The 22,789-nt window shown below is 38.1% G+C and overlaps 1 protein-coding gene across 1 annotated transcript in view; it reads right to left on the reverse strand.

The window, feature by feature from the left end:
• LOC111156509 (inturned planar cell polarity protein) overlaps positions 1-22,541 on the reverse strand; it is a 78,233-nt gene extending 55,692 nt beyond the window's left edge. The window contains exons 1-2 of the mRNA XM_022517453.1: positions 22,399-22,541; positions 6,361-6,899 (exon numbers count right to left, since the gene is read on the reverse strand). Coding sequence (XP_022373161.1) covers positions 6,361-6,899; positions 22,399-22,541 — 682 coding nt within the window. The remainder of the gene's footprint in view (positions 1-6,360; positions 6,900-22,398) is intronic.
• Positions 22,542-22,789: the final 248 nt, after the last annotated feature.

Consider the following 22,789-nt stretch of genomic DNA (forward strand, 5'->3'; position numbering starts at 1 on the left):
TCTGCCTTCGGCTCGGGTCATGATCCCAGGGTCCTGGGATCGAGCCCCACATCGGGCTCTCTGCTCAGCGGGGAGCCTGCTTCCTCCTCTCTTTCTGCCTGTCTCTCTACCTACTTGTGAAATCACTGTCAAATCTGTCAAATGAATAAAAAAAAAAAAAATCTTTAAAAAAAAAAATATTTGATTAAGAAAAGATCACATTCCCTAATGTTGCCTGATAAGAAACTGGTGCAAAGTTTTTATTTCTCATTAAAATAGAAGTAATACTACAGAAATGTTGAAAAAATTATTGATGACTCCAGCACTCATAGCCATAATTATTTTCACAAATTATTTTTAGTCTTTACTTATATTGACACTAACAAGGTATAAAGGAATTTCATCCTTTTAAACCTCTCAAGTATTAAGAATTTTTATGTTGGTATACAGTGTTTAGATTACTATTTTAATAGTCAAATAATGCATACATTTATTAAATTATAATTAAAATAATCATCCTCCAGTTTGATATTTTCATGCTTTTTATTTTTTATTCTTAAAAAATGCTTACATAAATGTCTTCATGCACATAGTTTTCCTTCTTTTACATCTGGGATGAGCAAACTTTCTATAAAGGACCAGATAAGTAAATATTTCAGGCTCTGCACGCCATATGGTTTTTGTTGCAGCAACTAACTACTCTACTCCGCAACTGTAGCTTGAAAGCGGCAATAGACAATAAACACATGAATATGCCTGTGTTCCATACAATTTTATTTATGAACACTAACATGTGAATTTCACATAATTTTCATATATAATAAAATATTGTTCTTTTGATTTTATTTTTTAATCACTGAAAAGGTAAAAACCATTCTCAGTTTTCAGACTACAAAAATGAGTGGTAGGCCTGATATGACCTACAGGTCATGGTTTACAGATCTGTTTTAGATTATTTCGTTTGGATAAGTGTCTCAAAATGGATAAAATGGGTTAGGTGGTATACATTGTTGTAGCTTAATCCTTATTTCCAAATTACATTTTGAAAGGATAAAATTATTTCTTTTCTTTTTGGCTCCAAAGAGAAATCCTTCAGCATTTCCCCCACCCATTCAAGTGAGCACCACAGCAAGTGAGAGTTTTGTGAATAGAAATCAGAACTTTAGGTCCCAGCTTTATCACTGCCCTCTTGTTCTTGGGTAAATCACATAATCCTTCTGGTACTCAGCTGTAGAAGGAAGTAACTGCCCCAGAAACTCTCTAGGAAGGCCTAAAAACTCTAATTTTATCTTTCCAGTGAAATCACTGCTTGTTTCTTTCCTTTACTACTGGGTCCAGTACCACAAGTAAAAACGTGGGAAAGAAATGATGTGAGGGAGAAGAGACAGACAAACACAGCAGAGTTACTTTTGTTAACAAAGCTGAAAACTGGGGCACCTGGGTGGCTCAGTTGTTTAAGTGTGTGACTCTTGGTTTCAGCTCAGGTCATGATCTTGGGGTTGTGAATTGAACCCCGTGTCAGGCTCTATGCTCAGCTCAGAGTCAGCTTTTTTCTCTGTCCCTCTCCCTCAGACCCTCCCTCAGCTTGCTCTCACACACTCTCTCTAAAATAAACAAATAAATCTTAAAAAAAAAAAGGTGGGGAGAAATTGAAATGTTTCAAGTATTACAGAAAGTGAAAATAAAAATGTGTATCAAAAAACAACATGTAGGGGCGCCTGGGTGGCTCAGTGGGTTAAGCCGCTGCCTTCGGCTCAGGTCATGATCTCAGGGTCCTGGGATCGAGTCCCGCATCGGGCTCTCTGCTCAGCAAGAAGCCTGCTTCCTCCTCTCTCTCTCTCTCTCTGCCTGCCTCTCCGTCTACTTGTGATCTCTCTCTGTCAAATAAATAAATAAAATCTTTAAAAAAAAAGAAACATGTAAAATACTAGAGAATAAAACCATTAGGTGTTCACAAAAAAACCAAACCTATATTTTAAAAAAAGCACTTAAAATGTTTTTACTGGAAACATCCATCAACAGTGAAATGGAAAAATGAATATACAATGGAATACTACATAGCAATAACCTGGATATTTCTTACATATTATAAAATAAAGAAAATAAATGAAAGAGAATATACACTACAGACTTCTATTAAACGAAGTTTGAGAAGTGGTAAAATTAAAAAGAAGAAGGAAGAGGAGGAGAAAAAGTCAGCTCTGTTGATAGAAAAGTGGATTTTCAGAAGGGAGAGGGTATTAACTAGGAGGAGGCACCATGGAGCCTTCTGGGTACTGGAAATGTTCTCTATCTTGATCTGGGTGGTAGTTACACAACTATATACATACATCAAAATTCGCTGAGTGCACACTTAAGATTTGTCTATGTTATCAACGTATGATATACCTCAAAAAGATTTTTAAAAAGATTAAAAAAAAAACTTCAAAAAATTTAAAAGAGAAATAGCACAAGTGTGTCATACAAAACAAAGTTATTCAATGATCACAGGTGAGAAGATTAGAAGTCACACAAAAAGTACTTAAAATAAAAACTTTGTTTTATTGTTGAGCAGAAACTTTCTACAGGGGTATGCGTGTTTAGAACATTAATGTGTGATTTCTTTAACCCTATCCTTTCCATCCTTAAAATACACCTGGTTAAAATGAGCAAAAATGGGTCATCTTGATAAAAAAAAAATCACCAAGGTGATATGCAGTTTCTAGGATGCAGGTCAGAAGGGGATTTGCTTTGGTCTATGGATGGAGGCTGGCTACAGGTAGTCAGGAAGCAAAGAACTGTCGCTTTTTTTTTTTTTTTTTTTTAAGATTTATTTATTTGAGAGAGAGTGAGAGAGAGAAAGCACATGTGCTCACATGCATGGTGGTGGGGAGGAGCAAGGAGTGTCAGAGTGAGGAGGCGAGAATCTTAAGCTGGCTCCAGGCCCAGCAGGGAGCCCAACACTGGACTTGAACTCCCTACCCTGAGATCATGACCGGAGCCCAAATCAAGAGTCCACCACTTAACTGACTGAGCCACCGTGGATAGTGGTCAAACTTTAAGAAAAACTCAGAAATTAAAAAATAAAGACACAAGTCAGCAGTAAGAACAAAAATGGCACCAGAACATGCAGCAACCCCCCCCCCAAATCCCAGCAAAGAAGAATCAGAATAGAATAGAGTTGTGTTGGCCAATGCACTTAAGTCAAAGGAGGGTCATTCTCCAGCTAGACAATGGCAGAAGTCACCCCAGCAAACTGCATTACCAGGACAAAGTTTTTAAGACTCTCCTGCCTATGGGATTACATCACAGTTCAACCACAGATTTCAGTATAAAATGAAACTATGAAAGAAACAAATAACAAAGTTCCATGCTGTGGAATTATTAAAGTCACAATGACATCAAAAACGTCCATTAGGGCGTCTGGGTGGCTCAGTTGGTTAAGTGTCTGCCATTGGCTCAGGTTGTGATCTTAGGGTCCTGGGACTGAGTTCCTAGTCGGGCTCCCTGTTCAGCACAAGCCTGTTCCTCCCTCTGACTACCCTCCCCCCAGCTCTTACACCTGCACGTGTGCACTCTCCCTCTCTCTTAATAAGAAAGTAAATAAGTAAAATCTTTTAAAAAATTGTTCATTATTTATCCCCAAGTATACAACTTTAAAAATATACAATATCACCATAAAATTAAAACTCTGAAAAAGAGAAAACAAACCACCTATAACATCTTCACACAAACCCTACCAGCATTTTGGTGTCTTTATATTTACTTCCAATTGTTTTCCCTCCATAGTATTTTTCTACATAGTTTGTGCATTTATTCAATAAACGTTTTTGAGGGCTTATTAAAAACCAAGCATTTTGCTATGCACCAAGGATGAAATAATCATTTTATTTTGACATATCTTTTTTTTTTACTTATTGGTAAATCATAAACTCTTCCATTATGAAACTGAAATCATGAACTTCATTTTTCTGCCTTTTCATTGCTATTCATACACATGCAGAAAAGTGCACACACAGTAGTACTACAACAATAAATTATCAAAAAGTGAACATACCTACATAACCACACTCGGGTTAAAAAGTATACTACCAGCCTCCTGTGTATCTTTAAATTATTTTCAAGATAAACAACAGGACTACGTAGCACGTTCTTCCTCTCTACATAGTTCATTTTCTTTCCTTCCATAGAGATGGTGCAAAAAGATCAGGTCTAGGTAAGTAGCATTCCTAGAAGGTTCAGCAGACTGGAGGATCAGGGGAAAGGAAACATGGAACGGGATGCTCACTGACCATAACCACCTCTCTATTAGGTTTCAAGAGGAATGGCTAAAAAGCATTTCAGAGATTTGTCTACAAATCAGTCCAATTAGGTCCTGAGCAGAGGCCCCAGATAAATATAGGAGTTTCCCATCATGTGCTGTCTTAAAACTATGGTGTTTGGCAACAACCAGACAAGACTTCATAAGCATGAATTATGGCATGGAACAAAAAGAATAAACAGAATGGAACAAAAAGAATAAAAAGAATAAACCTTAGAGACATTTTACCAAAAAGGAAGTTGAGCACCTGAGAGAATGTAAGCACGCATTAGCTTCTGTTCCAGCTATCTGTTGCTGCGTAACAAATTTAGAGTTTAAAACAGCAAACACAATTTGTTATCCTTCCTGGTTCTGGGATTGACTGGGCTTAGCTGAGGTTCAAACTCAGGGTTCCCCATGTGGTTGCACCTAGATGGTGGTTGGGGCTGGAATTTTCTGTAAGGCTTCTTCACTCATTTGTAGTAGCTGATGCTGCAGGGTGGCTGAGGCCTCAGCTGGGGGTGATTAGCCAGAATAGTACTTGTGGCCTCTTCATGTGGACCAGCCTTGCTCACACAATGGCAACTGGATTCCAAGAATATTAGGCAGAAGCTGCATCACCTTTTATGATCCCACCTCTGAAATCACATAGTACTACTTAAGCTGTGGTTCAGGCCCACAGGGGTAGGGAAGGGAGGACACAAAAACTTAACTTAAAACTTGGGAGGAGTACCAACATTACATTGTAAGAAGAGAATGTGGAGATCTTGCTGCAATCATTAGGATAGATTGCATAGATGCTCTTCCTATGTGATTCGTTCTTGTAAACCCTATCATGACACTTATCAAATGATGTGAAAGTTATCATACTATGTGAAACTATCATACTATGTGAAACCCTATCATGACACTTATCATACTATGTGAAACTGCCTATTTCTGACCCACCTCTTGCACTGCAGTACGAGCCTCTTAAGAGGAGTAAATGGATCCTTAGAATAATATTTGTATTCCTGACAGCAGATACTCAAAAATTTTGTGGAATCAATGAACAAACAAATACAATTTAGACTTAAAGAAATATTTTTAAATGTTTCTAAGGTAGCTATAAAAGTTCCTATATCTAGGGTCGCCTGGGTGGCTCAGTGGGTTAAAGCCTCTGCCTTTGGCTCAGGTCATGATCCCAGGGTCCTGGGATCGAGCCCCGAATCGGGCTCTCCACTCAGCGGGGAGCCTGCTTCCTCCTCTCTTAACTCTGCCTGACTGTCTGCCTACTTGTGATCTCTGTCTGTCAAAGAAATAAAATCTTTAAAATAAAAAAAAAAGTTCCTATATCTAAATCTTACAGGCTGAGTCAACTTAAAAGACTGTCAGCTTTTAGATTTGTTAATAAATTTTAAGTTTCATTAATAACATATTCTCACATTTGACATAGCTTTTACCTAATAAAATTACTAGTAACTCAAGCATTATATCCAACAGCTGAAAATGTATCAGCAATACAAAATGCTCACCTTAATATATATTCAGAATAACTTTCAGATGTATTTTTTAACCTTTAAATTGATAAGAGATTTTATGACAACCACCCTTAAGAGGAAATTTATGTATAACATTACTGTTGCTAAATATGCCAAACAAAACAGTTTAAAAACCACTCTCAAGAACTTAGTGTACTCAAGTACAAACACACAATGTAAAAGTATTTTTGTTCATAAATTACATATTTTTATATCACGCTATTGGATATAGGTCATTCAAATCGAAATTATCACTGTAAAATTAACTTATTTTCTTTTTCTTGTCACAAATATAAGCAAGATGAAATAAAATGATAAATTCAAAACTCAACAATTAGTTAAGCTATTCCTTGGCCTAAATGAGGCACACACATATTCAGTCCCCAAAGTACTTATTCTAAGAGCATTATGCCTTGTAGTAAGTACACCATGCCTAACAATGTTGCTACTGTCCCAAATGTCATCACGCAGTCCTTAATCTGTTGAGACTTTGGATATAATTCTGTTTTGATCACGTCTCACAAGGCATCACTAATCATGAATCTCTGCAAACAAAAACTGATGTTTACCAGCAACACTTACCAATTAATATCTGACCACTCTTCATAGCAGAGCCTCCTGGCAGCAGGCCATGGACCACAAGCCTCTCTCCACTGCCCTGTTTTCCACTTTTTTTCCAGCTCCACTTGGTCTGATGGATAATCCCAACCAGGACTTCCAGAAGCTTAAGTTGCTCTTTGGCTTTGGTCACAGTTAACTTTTTGGGGTTTACATAAATATTCACATCCTTGTACCGCTGTTGGACAACAACTCCTGTTTTCTGGTTAGACTGATGCTTTAGAATGGACACTGGCTCACTGCCATTACTACTTTTTTTATTGTGGCGCTTGGGTAAAAGACTTTTACTTTTTAAAATTTTGGTAAACCGCTTGAGTTTAGGTTCATACTTTTTTCCTTCTTTGTAATCATCCTCTTCAATTATAATCTCATTTTCACTGAACCTGACATGGTTCACAGTAGGAGTCTCAGGAAGGAGGCTTTCTTCTTCACCCTCACTCAATTCCAAATAAAATAATTCTCCATTTTTCTGCACGCTGTCCAACCATTCAGGTTCAACATCACTGTGAAAAATAGAAAAGATACTCTGAATAGGAGCCAAACAAAAGAAAAATAGTTATGTCTTTCGGGCACCAGGTGTGCAGGGAGGTGGGAGGAGATGGAAGTTCTTTGATTGTTCAAGTTTCCTTACTATTTCTGATTTATGATAAGCATCAACATTATTTTCTAGGACACTTCTTAAGAGTCTTCAAGAAATGGAGTTGGAGGAGAGGGTTAAAAAAGTATAGTGATAGAAAAGAAAACAAATAAAAAAGGAGATAGCCTTCTTCTAGAATCTAAGGGTAGATTTTTTTTTTTTAAATTTTAGTTCAGCCCCTGTAAGGTTATTGCTCACTTCAGACAATTTCATTGGACAATAATTTACATTAATAGTTGATTGTGCAATTATATCCAGACATAAGCCATTTGGAAACTGGACATCAAACATCCTATTTGCATAAAACTATTCAGCATGGCTGTCACGTTAAAATGAAAGCTAAAGCCCATCATTATTAGTAAGATTTGTTTATACAATAACTTTTCAAAAGATAAACATTCACCTTACCATAAACTAAAATCTTCATTTAAAACAGCTAGTTTATAATCACAGTTAATAATGATTGCTTCTATAGCTTATAATTTCCATAAAACTCCTTTTTATGAATAATTATAGTAAGAAAAATAAACCACATATTACATAATTCATCATGTGATTGTTAAAAAAAAAACTTTTAACTGGGAAATAGGCCATTGAAAAAAATAAAAGTTCTGCTATTAAAAGGACTGAAACAGCATTAAAAAACAACATGCCCATCTTAAGGTAACAAACCTATCACAAACTCCACCCTGCCCCTGCCTATTTAATGTTACAAACACTGTACCTTTCAAACTGTTATTTTTTTAAAGCAAAACTGGTTACAGTGGAAAATATGTTGAGAGAGTCAGAAACATCAACTGCAGTATTCTTATGTAAAAGGGTATAATTTGTGTTCTAATCATTCCATCAAATAGAAGATATTTCTGTTTTCTGCAGTGTTTACTAGCAACTCCAGCTCTTTTTTTTAACTTAAAAGTCAACTGTCTCTCTAGGGGTGCTTGGATGACTCAGTTAAGCATCTGACGCTTGAATTTGGCTCAGCTCATGATCTCAGGGTCATGAGATCCAGCCCCATGTCGGCTCTGTGCTGGTGCTGGCTCTGCACCAGGCTTGGAGCCTGCTTAAATTCTCTCTTCTCCTCTCCCTCCTCTGTCCATCCCCTCCACCTCATGAGCACAAGTGCGTGTGCGCACGCGCGCGCGCTCGCGCTCTCTCTCTCTCTCTCTCTCTCTCTCGCCCTCTCAAAAAAAAAAAAAAAAAAAGGCAACTGTCTCCAAAAACTGTGAAAGTTAATTGTAAAAAAAGGCACCATTCTATTACTCAACTCTGAAATTAACCACCAATCTCATCTGTGGTTGGCAATTAATACAGAATTTTCAACTACATATTAATTGTTAAAAAAGGCATACCTAGCCCCAAATATCAAAACTAGTATTTCTTTGGCACTTGTTGGGTCCCAAAGTGGGGCATCATTTTAGAACCACTTAGCAACAGGTATTAACCCTTTATCAGATGTTCCAACCATATTCATCTGTACCCACAGAAATCAGTATTTAATAACTCTGTAATTCTACTCTGAAGAATTCTAAGTAACTGCCTCCAATCATAAAAAATTTAGATAAATATGTACCATAGTTTAAAATGACACAATGTACATATCATGATTATACACAACTACTTACAAAGATAAGTATCAATTTAAACATGAATGAAACTATTTGCTTCATAATCTCTTTATTTGTATTAGAAATGTGACCCCAAAGAAATACTTTTTCTCCTATGCTAAACATGAAGATGTTTCATCTTAATCTCTAAAATTTGAAAGAGAAAACATTTTTTGGCTATGACTGGAAGATCTCTGCAGGTAAGGGGAGGACACAGGATATTCAATCATGGAGCAAATGAACAGTGCCAGGTCCTTGGAAGGTACTAGAATTGTAATGATTAAAACATCAGTCCTTCCCTTGTCTAATGGGGAAGAGAAAGTGAGAAAGAATTCACAACAATACACACTGTATGCAAAATAGAGGTCCCCTAGTTTAGCCTGGGATTGACAGCAACGGCAGGGAAAATTTCTGGTAGAGGATATACAGAAGTAAGTTTTAAGAGAGTAAGTGGCTGGTGATGGGATATGGGGGGCTCAAGGGGAAGAGGAAAAGACAATTCCAAGCAGAAACAACAGCATAAGCAGAGGCCTTGAGGGACTGTCTCTATGCCGATGTGGACAACTAAAACCAGTCTGGCCTATGTGGACAACTAAAGAAAGAACATACCTCAACATCATATAGGCCATATATGAAAAACCCACAGCTAATATTATCCTTAAAGGAGGAAAACAGAGTTTTTCTTCTAAGGTCAGGAACAAGACATGGGTGTCTACTCCCACCACTGTTATTTAACACAGTATGGATGTCCTAGCCTCAGCAATCAGACATAAAAAGATATAAAGGGCAATTGGCAAAGAAGAAGTGAAACTTTCACCATTTGCAGACATGTTACTCTATGTAGAAAACCCTAAAGACTCCACCAAAAAATTGCTACAACTGATATACAAATTCAGTAAGGTTACAGGATACAAAAATCAACCTACAGAAATCTGTTGAATTTTCTACACCAATAATGAAGCAGCAGAAGAAATTAAGGAATCGATCCCATTTACAATTATACCAAAAACCAAAGATAATTAGGAATAAACCTAACCACAGAGGTAAAAGATCTGTACTCTGAAAACTATTAAACAATGATGAAAGAAATTAAAGATGACACAAAGAAATGGAAAAACATTCCATGCTCATGGATGGAAAAACAGATATTGTTAAACTGTCCATGGTACCCAAAGCAATCTACACATTCAATGCAATCCCAATCAAAATACCACCAGCATTTTTCACAGAGCTAGAACAATCAATCCTAAAATTGTATGAAACCACAAAAGACCCCAAATAGCCAGAGCAATCTTGAAAAAGAAAGGCAAAGCTGGTGACATTACAATTCCAGATTTTGAGTTATATTACAAAGCGATAGTGATCCAGACAGTATGGTACTGGTGGAAAAACAGACACATTGATCAATGGAAAGAGCAGAAAACCCAGAAATGGACTCACAACTATAAGGTCAACTTATCTTCAACAAAGCAGGAAAGAATATCCAATGGAAAAAAGACAGTCTCTTCAACAAATGGTGGTGGGAAAACTGGACAGCTATGAGCAGAAGAAAGAAACTAAACCACTTTCTTACATCACACATAAAAATAAATTCAAAATGGATGAAAGACCTAATGGATGAAAGACCTAAATCAGATCTGAAATCTTAAAAATCCTAGAACACAGGCGTAACTTCTCTGACATTGGCTGTAGATACTTTTTTCTAGACAGGTCTCCCGAGGCAAGGGAAATAAAAGCAAAAATGAACTATTGGGACTAGGTCAAAATAAAAAGCTTCTTCACAGCAAAGAAAACCATCAATAAAACTAAAAGACAACCTTCAGAATGGGAGAATAAATTTTTAAATGACACATCTGATAAAGGATTAGTATCCAAAATCTTAAAGAACTTATCAAATTCAACACCCAAAAAACTAATAATCCAGTTAAGAAAAGGGCAGAAGACAAGACCAGACATTTTCCCAAAGAAGACATACAGATGGCCAATAGACATATAAAAAGATGCTCAACATCACTCATCATCAGAGAAATACAAATCCAAATCACATGAGATACCACCTCACAACTGTCAGAATGGCTAAAATTAGGGCGCCTGGGTGGCTCAGTGGGTTAAGCCGCTGCCTTCGGCTCAGGTCATGATCTCGGAGTCCTGGGATCGAGTCCCGCATCGGGCTCTCTGCTCAGCGGGGAGCCTGCTTCCTCCTCTCTCTCTGCCTGCCTCTCTGCCTACTTGTGATCGCTCTGTCAAATAAATAAATAAAATCTTTAAAAAAAAATAAAACTACCATATGATCCAATTGCAGTACTAGGTATTTACCTAAAGGATACAAAAACACTGATTCAAAGGGATACATGCACCCTGATGCTTACAGCAGCATTATCAATAATACCCAAAATACGGAAGCAGCCAAGTGTTCATCAACTGATGAATGGATAAAGAAGAGGTAACACACACACACACACACACACACACACACACACACAATGGAATATTATTCAGCCATAAAAAATAATGAAATCTTGCCATTTACAATGATGTGGATGGAGCTAGAGAGTATTGTGCTAAGGGAAATAAGTCAGTCAGAGAAAGACAAATACCATGTGATTTCACTCGTAGGTGTGATTTAAGAAACAAACAGATGAATGTTGGGGGGAGAAAGAGAGGCAAACCATAAAACAGACTCTTTTTTAAAATTTTATTTATTTACTTGACACAGAAAGAGAGCACAAGAGGGGGAGCAGAAGAAGAAGAAGCAGGCTCCCCGCTGAGCAGGGAGCCCAATGTGGTGCTTGATCCCAGGACCCTGAGATCATGACCTGAGCTGAAGGGAGACGTTTAACCAACTGAGCCACCCTGGTGCCCCGAAAACAGATTCTTAATTATAGAGAACAGACAGACATGTTGGGGGTGGAGTGGGTGGGGAGGGACTAAATAGGTGATGGGCATTAAGGAGGGCATTTGTTGTGATGTGCACTGGGTGTGGTATGTAAATGATGAATCACTAAATTATTTTCCTGAAACTAATATTACTGTATTTTAATTAACTGGAATTTTAATAAAATTGTAAATAAAACAAAACAAAGATAGTCTCTGGTCACCAAAAGTGGGGCATGAGAGGAAAAGTACTCAAGTCCTAATTTTACAAGGCCTTTTGGCAAGGGGTTTGGATTTGATGGTATAAGTAATGAAGAATTTTAAAGACTTATCTATTTATTTAACAAAGAGAGCGAGAGAGGGAACACAAGCAGGGAAGTGGGAGAGGGAGAAGCAGGCTCCCCACGGAGCAGGGAGCCTGATTTGAGGCTTGATCCCAGGACCCTGGGATCACAACCCGAGCCAAAGGCAGATGCTTAACGACTGAGCCACCCAGGCGCCCCAGTAATGAAGAGTATTAGATAGAAATTTTTATGTGTCAGATATCTCTGAATAGATCTACTTTAACAAGAAATTCGAAGAAGGATTTGAGGTAGGCAAGATTCAAGTCAAGAGTCTGGCTATGGGATATTTAGCTACCAGGCAAAGATGGTATCTAAAGCAATGGCAGAAAACATGGAAAGTAAGAAAAACATTTAAGAAATGCTTGAAAATCACTGGACTTTGAGACTGATTACATGAGATGACGACAGAGAAGGAATTAGTGTCGACTAGATTCCTAGTTGGTGACTGTACTTTCACGCATCCTTTTATGCAAACACATGCACAAGGCTCATTTTATGTAAATGGAAACAGAACTATAATACATGTTGTCTACCCCTCCTACTTTTCACTGACATAAATGTTAAACATTCATGTTCTTAAAATCATAAAATCATATAAAATCATACATAGGATTATGCTGTCATTGTTTTTGAAAAACTAGAATTATTACATATTCTACTATATATAAATATAATGTGGAATCATCTTTCAAAGTGTACATACATACGTATATATACACATACCTTTGTCATTTATCACAATTCAGAAATCCCAATGGCTGCATAAATGGTTCCTATCAAGGATGTAGCACATTTGGTCATTGGCCTCCTTAAAATCTATCTTTGTGTTCAGTATTTGTTTTACCCTTATGGACAATGATACAGTAACCATCCTTATATGTATGTATGTACATATACTTTTTTTTTTTTTTTTTTGACAGAGAGAGAGATCACAAGCAGACAGAGAGGCAGGCAGAGAGAGAGATGGGGGGAAGCAGGTTCCCTGCTGAGCAGAGAGCCTGATGACCTGAGCTGAAGGCAGAGGCTTAACCCACTGAGCCACCCAGGTGCCCCGTACATGTACATTTTTATCCAAAGACTATACCAATTCACATTTCCACCAGCAATGAATAAGATCCATTTTCATCACCTCTAAATTTAAAAGATGCTTCACTTTAAGAGCAAGAAGAAATTAAAGGGGAGATAAGAGGAACAGGAATAAAGACAGAGAAATGAATGTAGAAGACTCATGAAAGAAGGAAACATGTATAGTTTAAAAAAAAATGAACTGGGGGTGCCTGGGTGGCTCAGAGGGTTAAGCCTCTGCCTTCGGCTCAGGTCATGATTCAGAGTCCTGGGACTGAGCCCCACATCGGGCTCTCTGCTCAGTGGGGAGCCTGCTTCCCCCTCTCTCTCACTGCCTGCCTCTCTGCCTCCTTGTGATCTCTCTCTCTGTCAAATAAATAAACAAAATCTTAAAAAAAAAAAATGAACTGAGAAGTCACAAAGACTTGGGTTCAAATTCTGTTCTGTTGACATTTTTACTTTTCTTTTTTTTTTTTTTTTTTTAAAGCCAATAAATTTTTATTTAAGGAGTTTTTACATGTGATTCCTTCCACTGCCAGTCACTGCTCATCACCATAGTTCCTCCAAAGTTAGAATCATAATCTTCAAAACGGCCCTTTTAAAAAGAACTTGATCAATCCACAGTTGTCACTGTCACTCCAGAGTTCTTTCAGCTGGGTTTCTTGCATCTCCATTTGAATACGGACATACTTTAAGAACTCCCCACCTGTAATCTTTGGTATCCAATGTCTTTACTTCAGGGCCCTGTTTAGGGTCTGAGTGTGGATCTGCCTGGTTCTCAATTTCAAACACCCTCTAAATGTGAATGAGTTCAAATCATATTCACCCCTAAACTATCACCCTAGAACTGTACAGATTGTTGGGATACACCAATACCTAAGATTTAAAAAATATGACTATTAGGTCAGAGTTTTAGCAGATAAGGGTAAGTGTCTTGTAGTTCTTTCCCACAGATCTAACACATAGTTCTGTGAATAAAGGAAACCACACAAATACTCTATGAGGCGTTTCCAACGATGTAGGTCTACAGAAAAAGCCCCATCGGGATAGACCTCAACGACATTTTTACTTTTCTAATCTTTAGTTTTTCTCTTCTAGAAATATAGGTTATAGCTACTTCACATGGCTGTTATCAACAGTAAATTTAAAAATCTGCTGGGCATGGTATAAGTATCAAATGTTAGTCCCTTTCCTCTTGCCCAACAGAGTAAAAAATGTAGAGTAACTTCTAACTTTATTGGATATAGCACTCATACTTCTGTATTCTTCCAACCCCTGGCAATAAACAAAGATGTCTTTAATGACCTCTATTTGCTAAGTTCCAGGCTAAGTACTACTGGCATAAGAAGCAAACCAGATGCAGCCTGTATTGCTCTCATAGTTCATTATTCCTGGAAGATTCCTAACTCCTGCTCCAGATGATTAATTCTGTTTAGATAAGCAACAAGAGCATAACTAATTAATGTGTTAGAAAGTTTGACAGAGTTGTAAAGACTGTATTCTCAAACTAGTTCTACTAGAAGAGGGTGTATTAAAGACAACAATTGGAAAAAACAACCTTTCAGTGCAACTATTATTAATAACAAAATTAAATAAATATTGTATGTTGATACTTCCTACTCCAAGAGATGGAGCTTAATCCTTCCTCTCCTTTAATGTGAACTGGACTCAGTGATGTGCTCCCAAACAACAGAATACGGAAAGGGATAAATGGTAACCTCACTGTGAAGAAACCTTGCAGACTTTACCTTAACCAAGTGATCCAGGTTATGAAAAACAGGAAACAACTAAGAAACTGTCACAGACCACAGGAAACTAGGGAGACTTAATGACTAAATGCATTATGATATCCTGGATTAGATCCTAGAAAAGAAAAAGGACATAAGTAGATAAATGGTAAAATTCAAATAAAGTCTGGAGTTTATTTAATAGTACTGTACTAATGTACTAATGTACTAATTTCTTAGTTCTGGCAAACATATCGTAGTTGTGTAAGATGTTAACATCAGGGGAAATTGGGTGAAGGACATATAGGAACGCTCTGTACTATGTTTGCAATTCTGAGGACACTTTAAGTGGTTTTCAAGGCTCTGATGTAGTAAACATGAGCAGAGTCCTTTTTCCCAAAAAAAGATTTGCTAATTTACAAATAACCAAGTTCACTTACATATAAAGTAACATATTAAAGAAAATGAACTTCAGATAATGCTAATAAGTTTCTCAATTCATATTCAAGAATTCTATGTTGAAGGGTGCCTGGGTGGCTCAGTTGGTTAAACATTTGCTTAGGCTCAGGTCATGATCCCAGGGTCCTGGGATTGACCCTGTATGGGGACCTCTGCTCAGTGGGGAGCCTGCTTCTCCCTCTCCCACTCCCCCGCTTGTGCGCTCTCTCTCTCTCTAATAAATAAATGAATAAATTTTTTAAGATTTTATTTATTTATTTGACAGAGACACCACAAGAGAGGGAACAGAAGCAGGGGGAGAGGGAGAAGCAGGCTTCCAGATGAACAGGGAGCCTGATGCAGGGCTCGATCCCAGGATCCTTGGATCATCACCTGAGCCAAAGCTAGATGCTTAACGACTGAGCCACCTAGGTGCCCCTAATAAAATCTTTAAAAAAAGAATTCTACACTGATACTAGTTTTTTCCTTCTAAATTACTGAACCCCTTAGGTCTTTATTTACATTATCAACATTTTTTATCAACTGAAATGGTATTAGGATTTTCTTGGCTACCACAAGAAAAGTTATGACTAGCCAGAGCTACTGGTTCATTTCCTTAAGGAAAATAGGCTTTTGCTACTACTCCAAACCTGTTATAGTATACTTTGTTTTCCTTGTTAGTGGGCAAAAGTACCAAAGTGGCCAACACACATAGTTACATGGCCCTAATATGTACAGCAGGACAATTCTAGGGACAGAGAAAACCCACACACAATAAAAACATAACAAATAAATATGGATTCTATCTGATGTTTGTTCAGCGCTGATCTAACGCTTTTCTGTGCTCTACCAGCAATATCTAATTTTTATTCTTGAAGTCTTTCGATTGTTTTCTAGAAGAAAGCCATAGTTTTAATAGTTAAAATCTATGTTAGATGTTATGGCAGCTTGAGGGGTGGGGAACCTGGGACGGGCTGGTGGTTTTCTAGCCCAGCCAGAGTCACCACTGGAACAAATGTGAAGCATGTTAGAGAAAAGGAAGGGATCAGCCAGTAAACTACTGTGTACTCACTGCATGAAATAAATTTTTACATCAGGAACACATCTCCATTGGAACTAAGCTAATAATGAATGACCCCATTCCCAGACCACATTCCCTACCTCCACCCCCTTCAGTTAAATGGAGCATGCTTACAAATCACTGAGTTAGGGTAAGATCTGACCCTGGCAAAACTGAAATCACAGACCAGCAAAACATTTTGTGATAAGGCATTTTTGTGCTTTTAAAGATGTAAGATGGACAGAGGGCTCATGGCCTAGCTAAAATGCAAGGCCCAAAAGTGAAGAACCAAAACTGCTATAGGAGAGCCAAGTTTAGAGAAATTAAGTGTAAGAAGTATCAAAAAAGGCTATAGGAGAAGGTAGCACATAAGTGGGACACTGAATGATTTTGACAAGGTAGCAAGAAAGGATGTTTCAGAGAGAACAAAGGACATACAAGTGTAGGTGTGAAAGTACACAAGAGGTATGAGCATGAGTATATATTTCCATGTAGTAATGTTAAGAACTGAATGTGTCTCCCCAAAATGCATATGTTGAAACCCTATCACTCAAGGTGATGCTATTAGGAAGTGGGACCCTTGGGAAGCAATTAGGATTAGATGAGGCCATGAGGATGGAGCCCTGGTGAATGGGATTAGTGCCCTCATAAGGGTCATGAGAAAGCTTGCTTGTTCTCTCTGCTTTCTGCCATGTGAGGATACAAAGAGAAGTCAGCAATCCACAACTTGGGGGAGGGGTGTCACCAGAACCTGACCATGATGGTACAGTGATCTTGAACAACCAGCCTTCAGAATTTTGAGAAAAAAATTTCTGTTGTTTATAAGCTACTCAGTCTATGCTATTTTTTTAAATTTAATTTTATTTATTTTTTTGAGAGAGAGTGTGTATGTGAGCGGGAACGGGGGTGTGAGCGGAGAGGAAGAGAGAGAATCTTTTTTTTTAAAAAGATTTTATTTATTTATTTGACAGACAAAGATCACATGTAGGCAGAGAGAGAGGGAAGCAGGCTCCTTGCCAAGCAGAGAGCCCAATGCGGGGCTTGATCCCAGGACCCTGGGACCATGACCTGAGCCTAAGGCAGAGGCTTTAACCCACTGAGCCACCCAGGCGCCCCGAGAGAGAGAATCTTAAGCATGCTCCTTGCCTAGTGCAGAGCCTGATGTGGGACTTGATCCTATGACCCTGAGATCATGACCTGAGCAGAAATCAAGAGTCAGATGCTTAATTGACTTAGCCACCCAGGCACCCTATATTATTTTTTAAATAGCAGTCCTAGGTAAGACAAGTGGGAACAAAAAAGGCTTTAAAGAAGGAAGATTATCAAAGATGAGATCAGAGAGGCTAGGGACAGATCTGAAACCGCTAATAATCTGAAATTTATTTGGGAGGCCACTTAGCTTTTGAGTACTATAGAAAAATGATTTACTACCATTTTTTTTTTTTTTTGGAACAATTTTAGGTTCAAAGAAAAATTGAGCTGAAGGTACAGAGATTTCCAACATACTCCTTCCTCTCACATGCATAACCTCCTCCATTATCTATATCTCCCACCAGAATGATATATTTGTTACAATGGATAAACCTATAGTCATATATTATAACTACCCCAAATCCATAGTTTACATTACAGTTCACTCTTGGTGGTGTACATTTTATAGGCTTAGGTAAATGCTAATGACATGTATCATCCACCATTATAGTATTATACAGAGTAGTTTCACTGCCCTAACACAATTATCTTATTACTTCAAATTTTAAAATAAAAGTCAGAATAAATGAAGGCCTGTAAAGCTTCTCATTCAATACCAGGAAGATAGTTTTCATGTAAAGAAAAGCCATGTCTTTGGTGAGAAGTATATAAGGGCCTTCTTTCTTCTTATGTGCATATTTCAAATTTTTCAGAGAAAATAATTCTGAATTAAGAAAAAAGAAAAGCATGTCTTTATTTGGCCATCTACACAAAGATTTCATAGAAATGCTTGCACATTCAGCCTTCAGTTTTCTCTTTAACCACTCTGCCCCTTAAAATATGAAGTGTTCTCCCTCCTGAATATACGGAAGAAGTTGTGAAACCTCTGACAAAGATGAGAAAACTTATTATAAGAGACATCTCATAAAATGATAATTTATAACCAAGAATTCTTCTGATTCTGAACCCTTCAAGATCAGGGAAAATTTGAAGAAATTACAATGTTAGCACTTTTAGGCAAGCAAAATAAACTTGTAAAGGGCATCTACATTCCTCTTAGAGAATCCTCTACTATATGTTTTTATCAAATCACTACATTGTACACCTTAAATATATATAATTTTTACTTAACAATTATACTCCATAAAGCTGGGGGAAATATGAGGAAATAAAACTCAGCTTGGATTAACCTTCTTTCAAATCAAAAATGTCACCTCTACCATCAACTCCTCTTTGCCTCTTGTCAATTCCTCACCATCAACAGTTCACAATCTTCCCTTTCCTAGGATTTAACAAATCTTCTCACGGTCAACAAAATTCAAAGTTAAGTATTCTCATTCCCATTTTAACATGTGAAAACTGATCCTTATAGAAGTCATGTGACCCATGTAAGGCCATATGGTTAGTGGCAGGGATAAAGAGAACACAGGTTTTCTGACCCCTACTCTTAATCGAATACTCATTACCTTGCACCAGGATGACTACATTCAGGCAACAAGAAATTCCATTGTAATTGAAGTGGCTGAATTCTTTGCAATGCAACCATCAGTGACCAAGCCTGACATATTAGCTGTTCTTTAAATCTCAGCCTTCTCTTCAGGATCACAGGGATGACCTAGTTAAGCATATGCATATTTGCTTCAATTTATTTAGCTTCATGTATGTGTTTAATTCTATTTTTGATCCAAACTGCCACAATATATTTTTTGTAGTCAGTTCTCTAAGAGAAAAATGATTCAGAACTGTGTTCTAGAAAGCAAATTCTGGCAGCTGTATGGAAAAAAGGCTGGAGATGAAAGAAGAGGCATCCAGATCAGTTAGAAGGCTACTCCACTCTTACATGGGAGAGGCCAGCGCTTTAAGTCAGGCAGTGCCTCTGGGGGGGGGAGGGGGAAGGATGGGTGGATATTAAAAAAGGAAGTCAACAAGACTGCAGACTTATTAGATCTGAAGACATGAGCAAGGAGAGAGTGATGTCAGTAGGTAAGATGGGCAACACCAGGGGAGAAACAGAGAAGATAATGAATTATCTTTAAACATGCTGAGTTGGAAGCAGAGAGAAAGGGTAGCAAAGAATTGCCATTCTCATCAAAAACTTAGACATACACTGTTTGAATTTCTAATATATGTAGTTTGATAAAAGAGAAATTAAATAAAAAGGAAAAAGAAGTCAGGGTTCAGAGCAGAAGAAAAAAGGAATTATCCTAAATTGGATGTTAATATGGTATATGGCATCACGAATTCAAAATATTTTGATTCTTCAAGTAAAACATCCCTATGCTAAAAACCAAGAAAAGGATAACCTGTGGTATTGTCATATAGTGGAATCCTATTCAGAAGTTAAAAAAGAATGAACTACACATATAGGCAACAACATGGACAATGCCTATCTCTTAGCTTTGATGAGAAAAATTAGGTTCACATGTTCACATGTCCCTGTGCATTTGATTAAGAAGTGATCTGGTCCAGAGATGCCTGCCTGGGTGGCTCAGCTGGTTAAGTGTCCCATGGCTGGTTTTGGCTCAGGTCATGATCTCAGGGTCGTGAGATTCCATGTCAAGTTCCACTCGGGGGGCAGAGTCTACTTGAAATTTTCCCTCTCCCTCTGCCCCTCCCTAATCCCGCTCACATGCCCCCTTTAAATAAATAAATAAAATCTTAAAAAAAAAAAAAAAAAGTAATGTCCAAACTGGGAAGACCACTTCTACAGTGGTGACTCTGCAAGTTAGAGAGGTAAATAAGAACAGAGCAGAAACCTACCTGGTCAGATCAGCAAATCAATTATCATGTCCTACACATGAAGAAGGGATAAACATTAAATCTGAATCTTGACAGGACTTGAAAATATAGACCACCTGAACATTTTGCAACAGAGAATTACTGTACTTTTTAAAGTTTTTTTTTTTTTTTTTTATTTGTTTGACAGTGATCACGAGTAGGCAGAGAGGTAGGCAGAGAGAGAGACAGAAGGGGAAGCAGGCTCCCTGCTAAGCAGAGAGCCAGATGTGGGGCTCGATCCCACGACCCTGGGATCATGACCTGAGCCGAAGGCAGAGGCTTTAAACTACTGAGCCACTCAGGCGCCCCGATTTACTGTACTTTTATTATTAGGAGGATAAAGACACTGGAACATCTGGAGTAACGAGTGAATGACTAATGTGGAAAGTTTAATGCCCTTTAAAAAATATACACATATATATACACACACAATATATATACAAATGTTTATATATGTATATATAAAATCCATATTTACATGTACTTTGAATCACAGAATGTTTTGAGGTAACAAGTTTTCCTAATACGGGGTCCTCAGATTGCTCATTTCCTAGGAAACAGGGCTAGTTCATTTACCTTCATTCCATTTGCAATCAGGCCTCCTAAATTTCTATGCTGAAACACTCAGCTGTGTGACTATGGATGAATTACAGATTCTCTCTAAGCTAAAAGTGTGTTTTTAAGATGCAGAGAAACCAGGAGCTTGAGTCTCACAAGATCCATGACTTCCACAGCAAGACCAAATCAGGTTTCCTGTAACCCATCCTTCATCCAGTGCCTCACTTGATAACCATCATTTTTAAACTACTTTTTAAATGACCACAGCAGAAGATTACACAAAATACTTGACAGTCTCCTCGAGAATGTAATTTGACTTTATTGAGCCTCTAGAGTATATTAAGCAGTCATTAGTTTTCCCTTACCCTTTTAAAGATAATGGTAAATCCTTTTTACATACCCAAAGGTGGAAATAATTGCCAAGTAATTTTTACTCCTAAATACACATTAAATACTTGCAATCATTATTCCTAAATAATACACTTAAAATGTCATCCCAAAACTGACTATGCATGGCAGTCTGTTATGGGATTGGTCCAGGCTTTGCACCTAAACCTTCTCACTGTTATCCATAGCTTTCAAACTAGGACTAATTTACTTTTCAAAAAAGGTCTTAATTCATAGCAGTAAGAAATAGATTCCTTCAAAATTGAAATAGCATTGGGTCCTATGGATCAAAATAACCTTTTCAATATTATTAAGGATTAAAAAGTGGAAAATAACACTTAGATATTCTATATTTTAAAAATCACATTATTGGGATGCCTGCGTGGCTCAGCAGGTTAAGCATCTGCCCTCAACTCTTGGTCATGAACCCAGTGGTCCTGGAATCCAGTCCCACATCAGGTTCCTTTCTCAAGGGGAGTCTGCTTCTCCCTCTGCCTCCTCTGTCTGCCGCTCCCCCTGCTTGTGCTCTGACAAATAAATAAATAACAATCTTTAAAAAAAAAATTACGTATCATGCTAAGTAGAAAACAAGAAAACCGTGTAAATGTATAGGGAAATAGAGCAGAAATACCCCCAAATTGCTGAGAAGTTGTTCTTGAAGGTGAAGAGTAAGGGTGAATTTTCTTTTCTATACCTACCCATTTTTATTTTATTTTATTTTATTTTTTTAAAGATGTTATTCATTTACCTGACAGACAGAGATCACAAGTAGGCAGAGAGGCAGGCAGAGAGAGAGGAAGGGAAGCAGGCTCCCTGCTGAGCAGAGAGCCCGATGCGGGGCTCGATCCCAGGACGCCGGGACCATGACCCGAGCCGAAGGCAGAGGCCCCAACCCACTGAGCCACCCAGGCGCCCCTCTATACCTACCCATTTTTAAAACAAGAAAAAAAAATCTGTATAATTTCAATAGTTTATTTATAAAACGTGTAGGGTATCCTTCCACTAAAATCACAAAGACCATAACAGCACAGAAGGCACTGCGATAAGATCAAAGAATGTTGTGAACATCCTAAGAGATATACCCTTAAATATTATAGAACCCGCCACAAAGAGGAAAACCTCCTCATCTGACCATCATAAAAAGGCCACAATAGCGAAGAGGGGCACGTCATTGCGGCTCACAATACCGCAGAAGTGGAACGTGGCTCAAATAAATCCCACTGATTATAGAACCCTACTCAATCCCAACTACACCAACATTCTGGCAGTCCCCCCAGCCCACGTGTACACTCTCTGGATTGAAAGGATGGATTTAACTGCCCCTCTTCAAGACTCTTACTCATAATCGCTACTCTCTGAGGAGTATGAACCCGAGTAGCTGACCCGATCTTCATAATCGCAATCCTCATCTTCTTGTGAAGACGGGTCTCCAGGGAGCTCATCTGGGCTATGACGCGAGCCACACGAAACCGGAGACGCCATCATCAGAAATGCAATAGCGGCAAGTCGCGTAATTCAAATCTCGAAAGTACAGCTCGCCGTAACCGCCATGTTGTCTCCACTGGGAAAGAGGAGACGCCACGTGACCGCCAACCCTTGGCTGCAATTGGTGGTGGTTTGGGTTGCCAGGGAGACGAGGAAGCTTTACCCGAGAGCGCGAGAACTACCGCAAGAAGCCAATGAGGTGAAATGTCCAGGAGGGCGTCTCAGTTGGAGGAATTTAAGTAGCT

Source organism: Enhydra lutris, unplaced genomic scaffold, assembly GCF_002288905.1.
Source record: "Enhydra lutris kenyoni isolate GAN:26980312 unplaced genomic scaffold, ASM228890v2 scaffoldscaffold3, whole genome shotgun sequence".
Classification (NCBI taxonomy): Eukaryota; Metazoa; Chordata; class Mammalia; order Carnivora; family Mustelidae; genus Enhydra; species Enhydra lutris.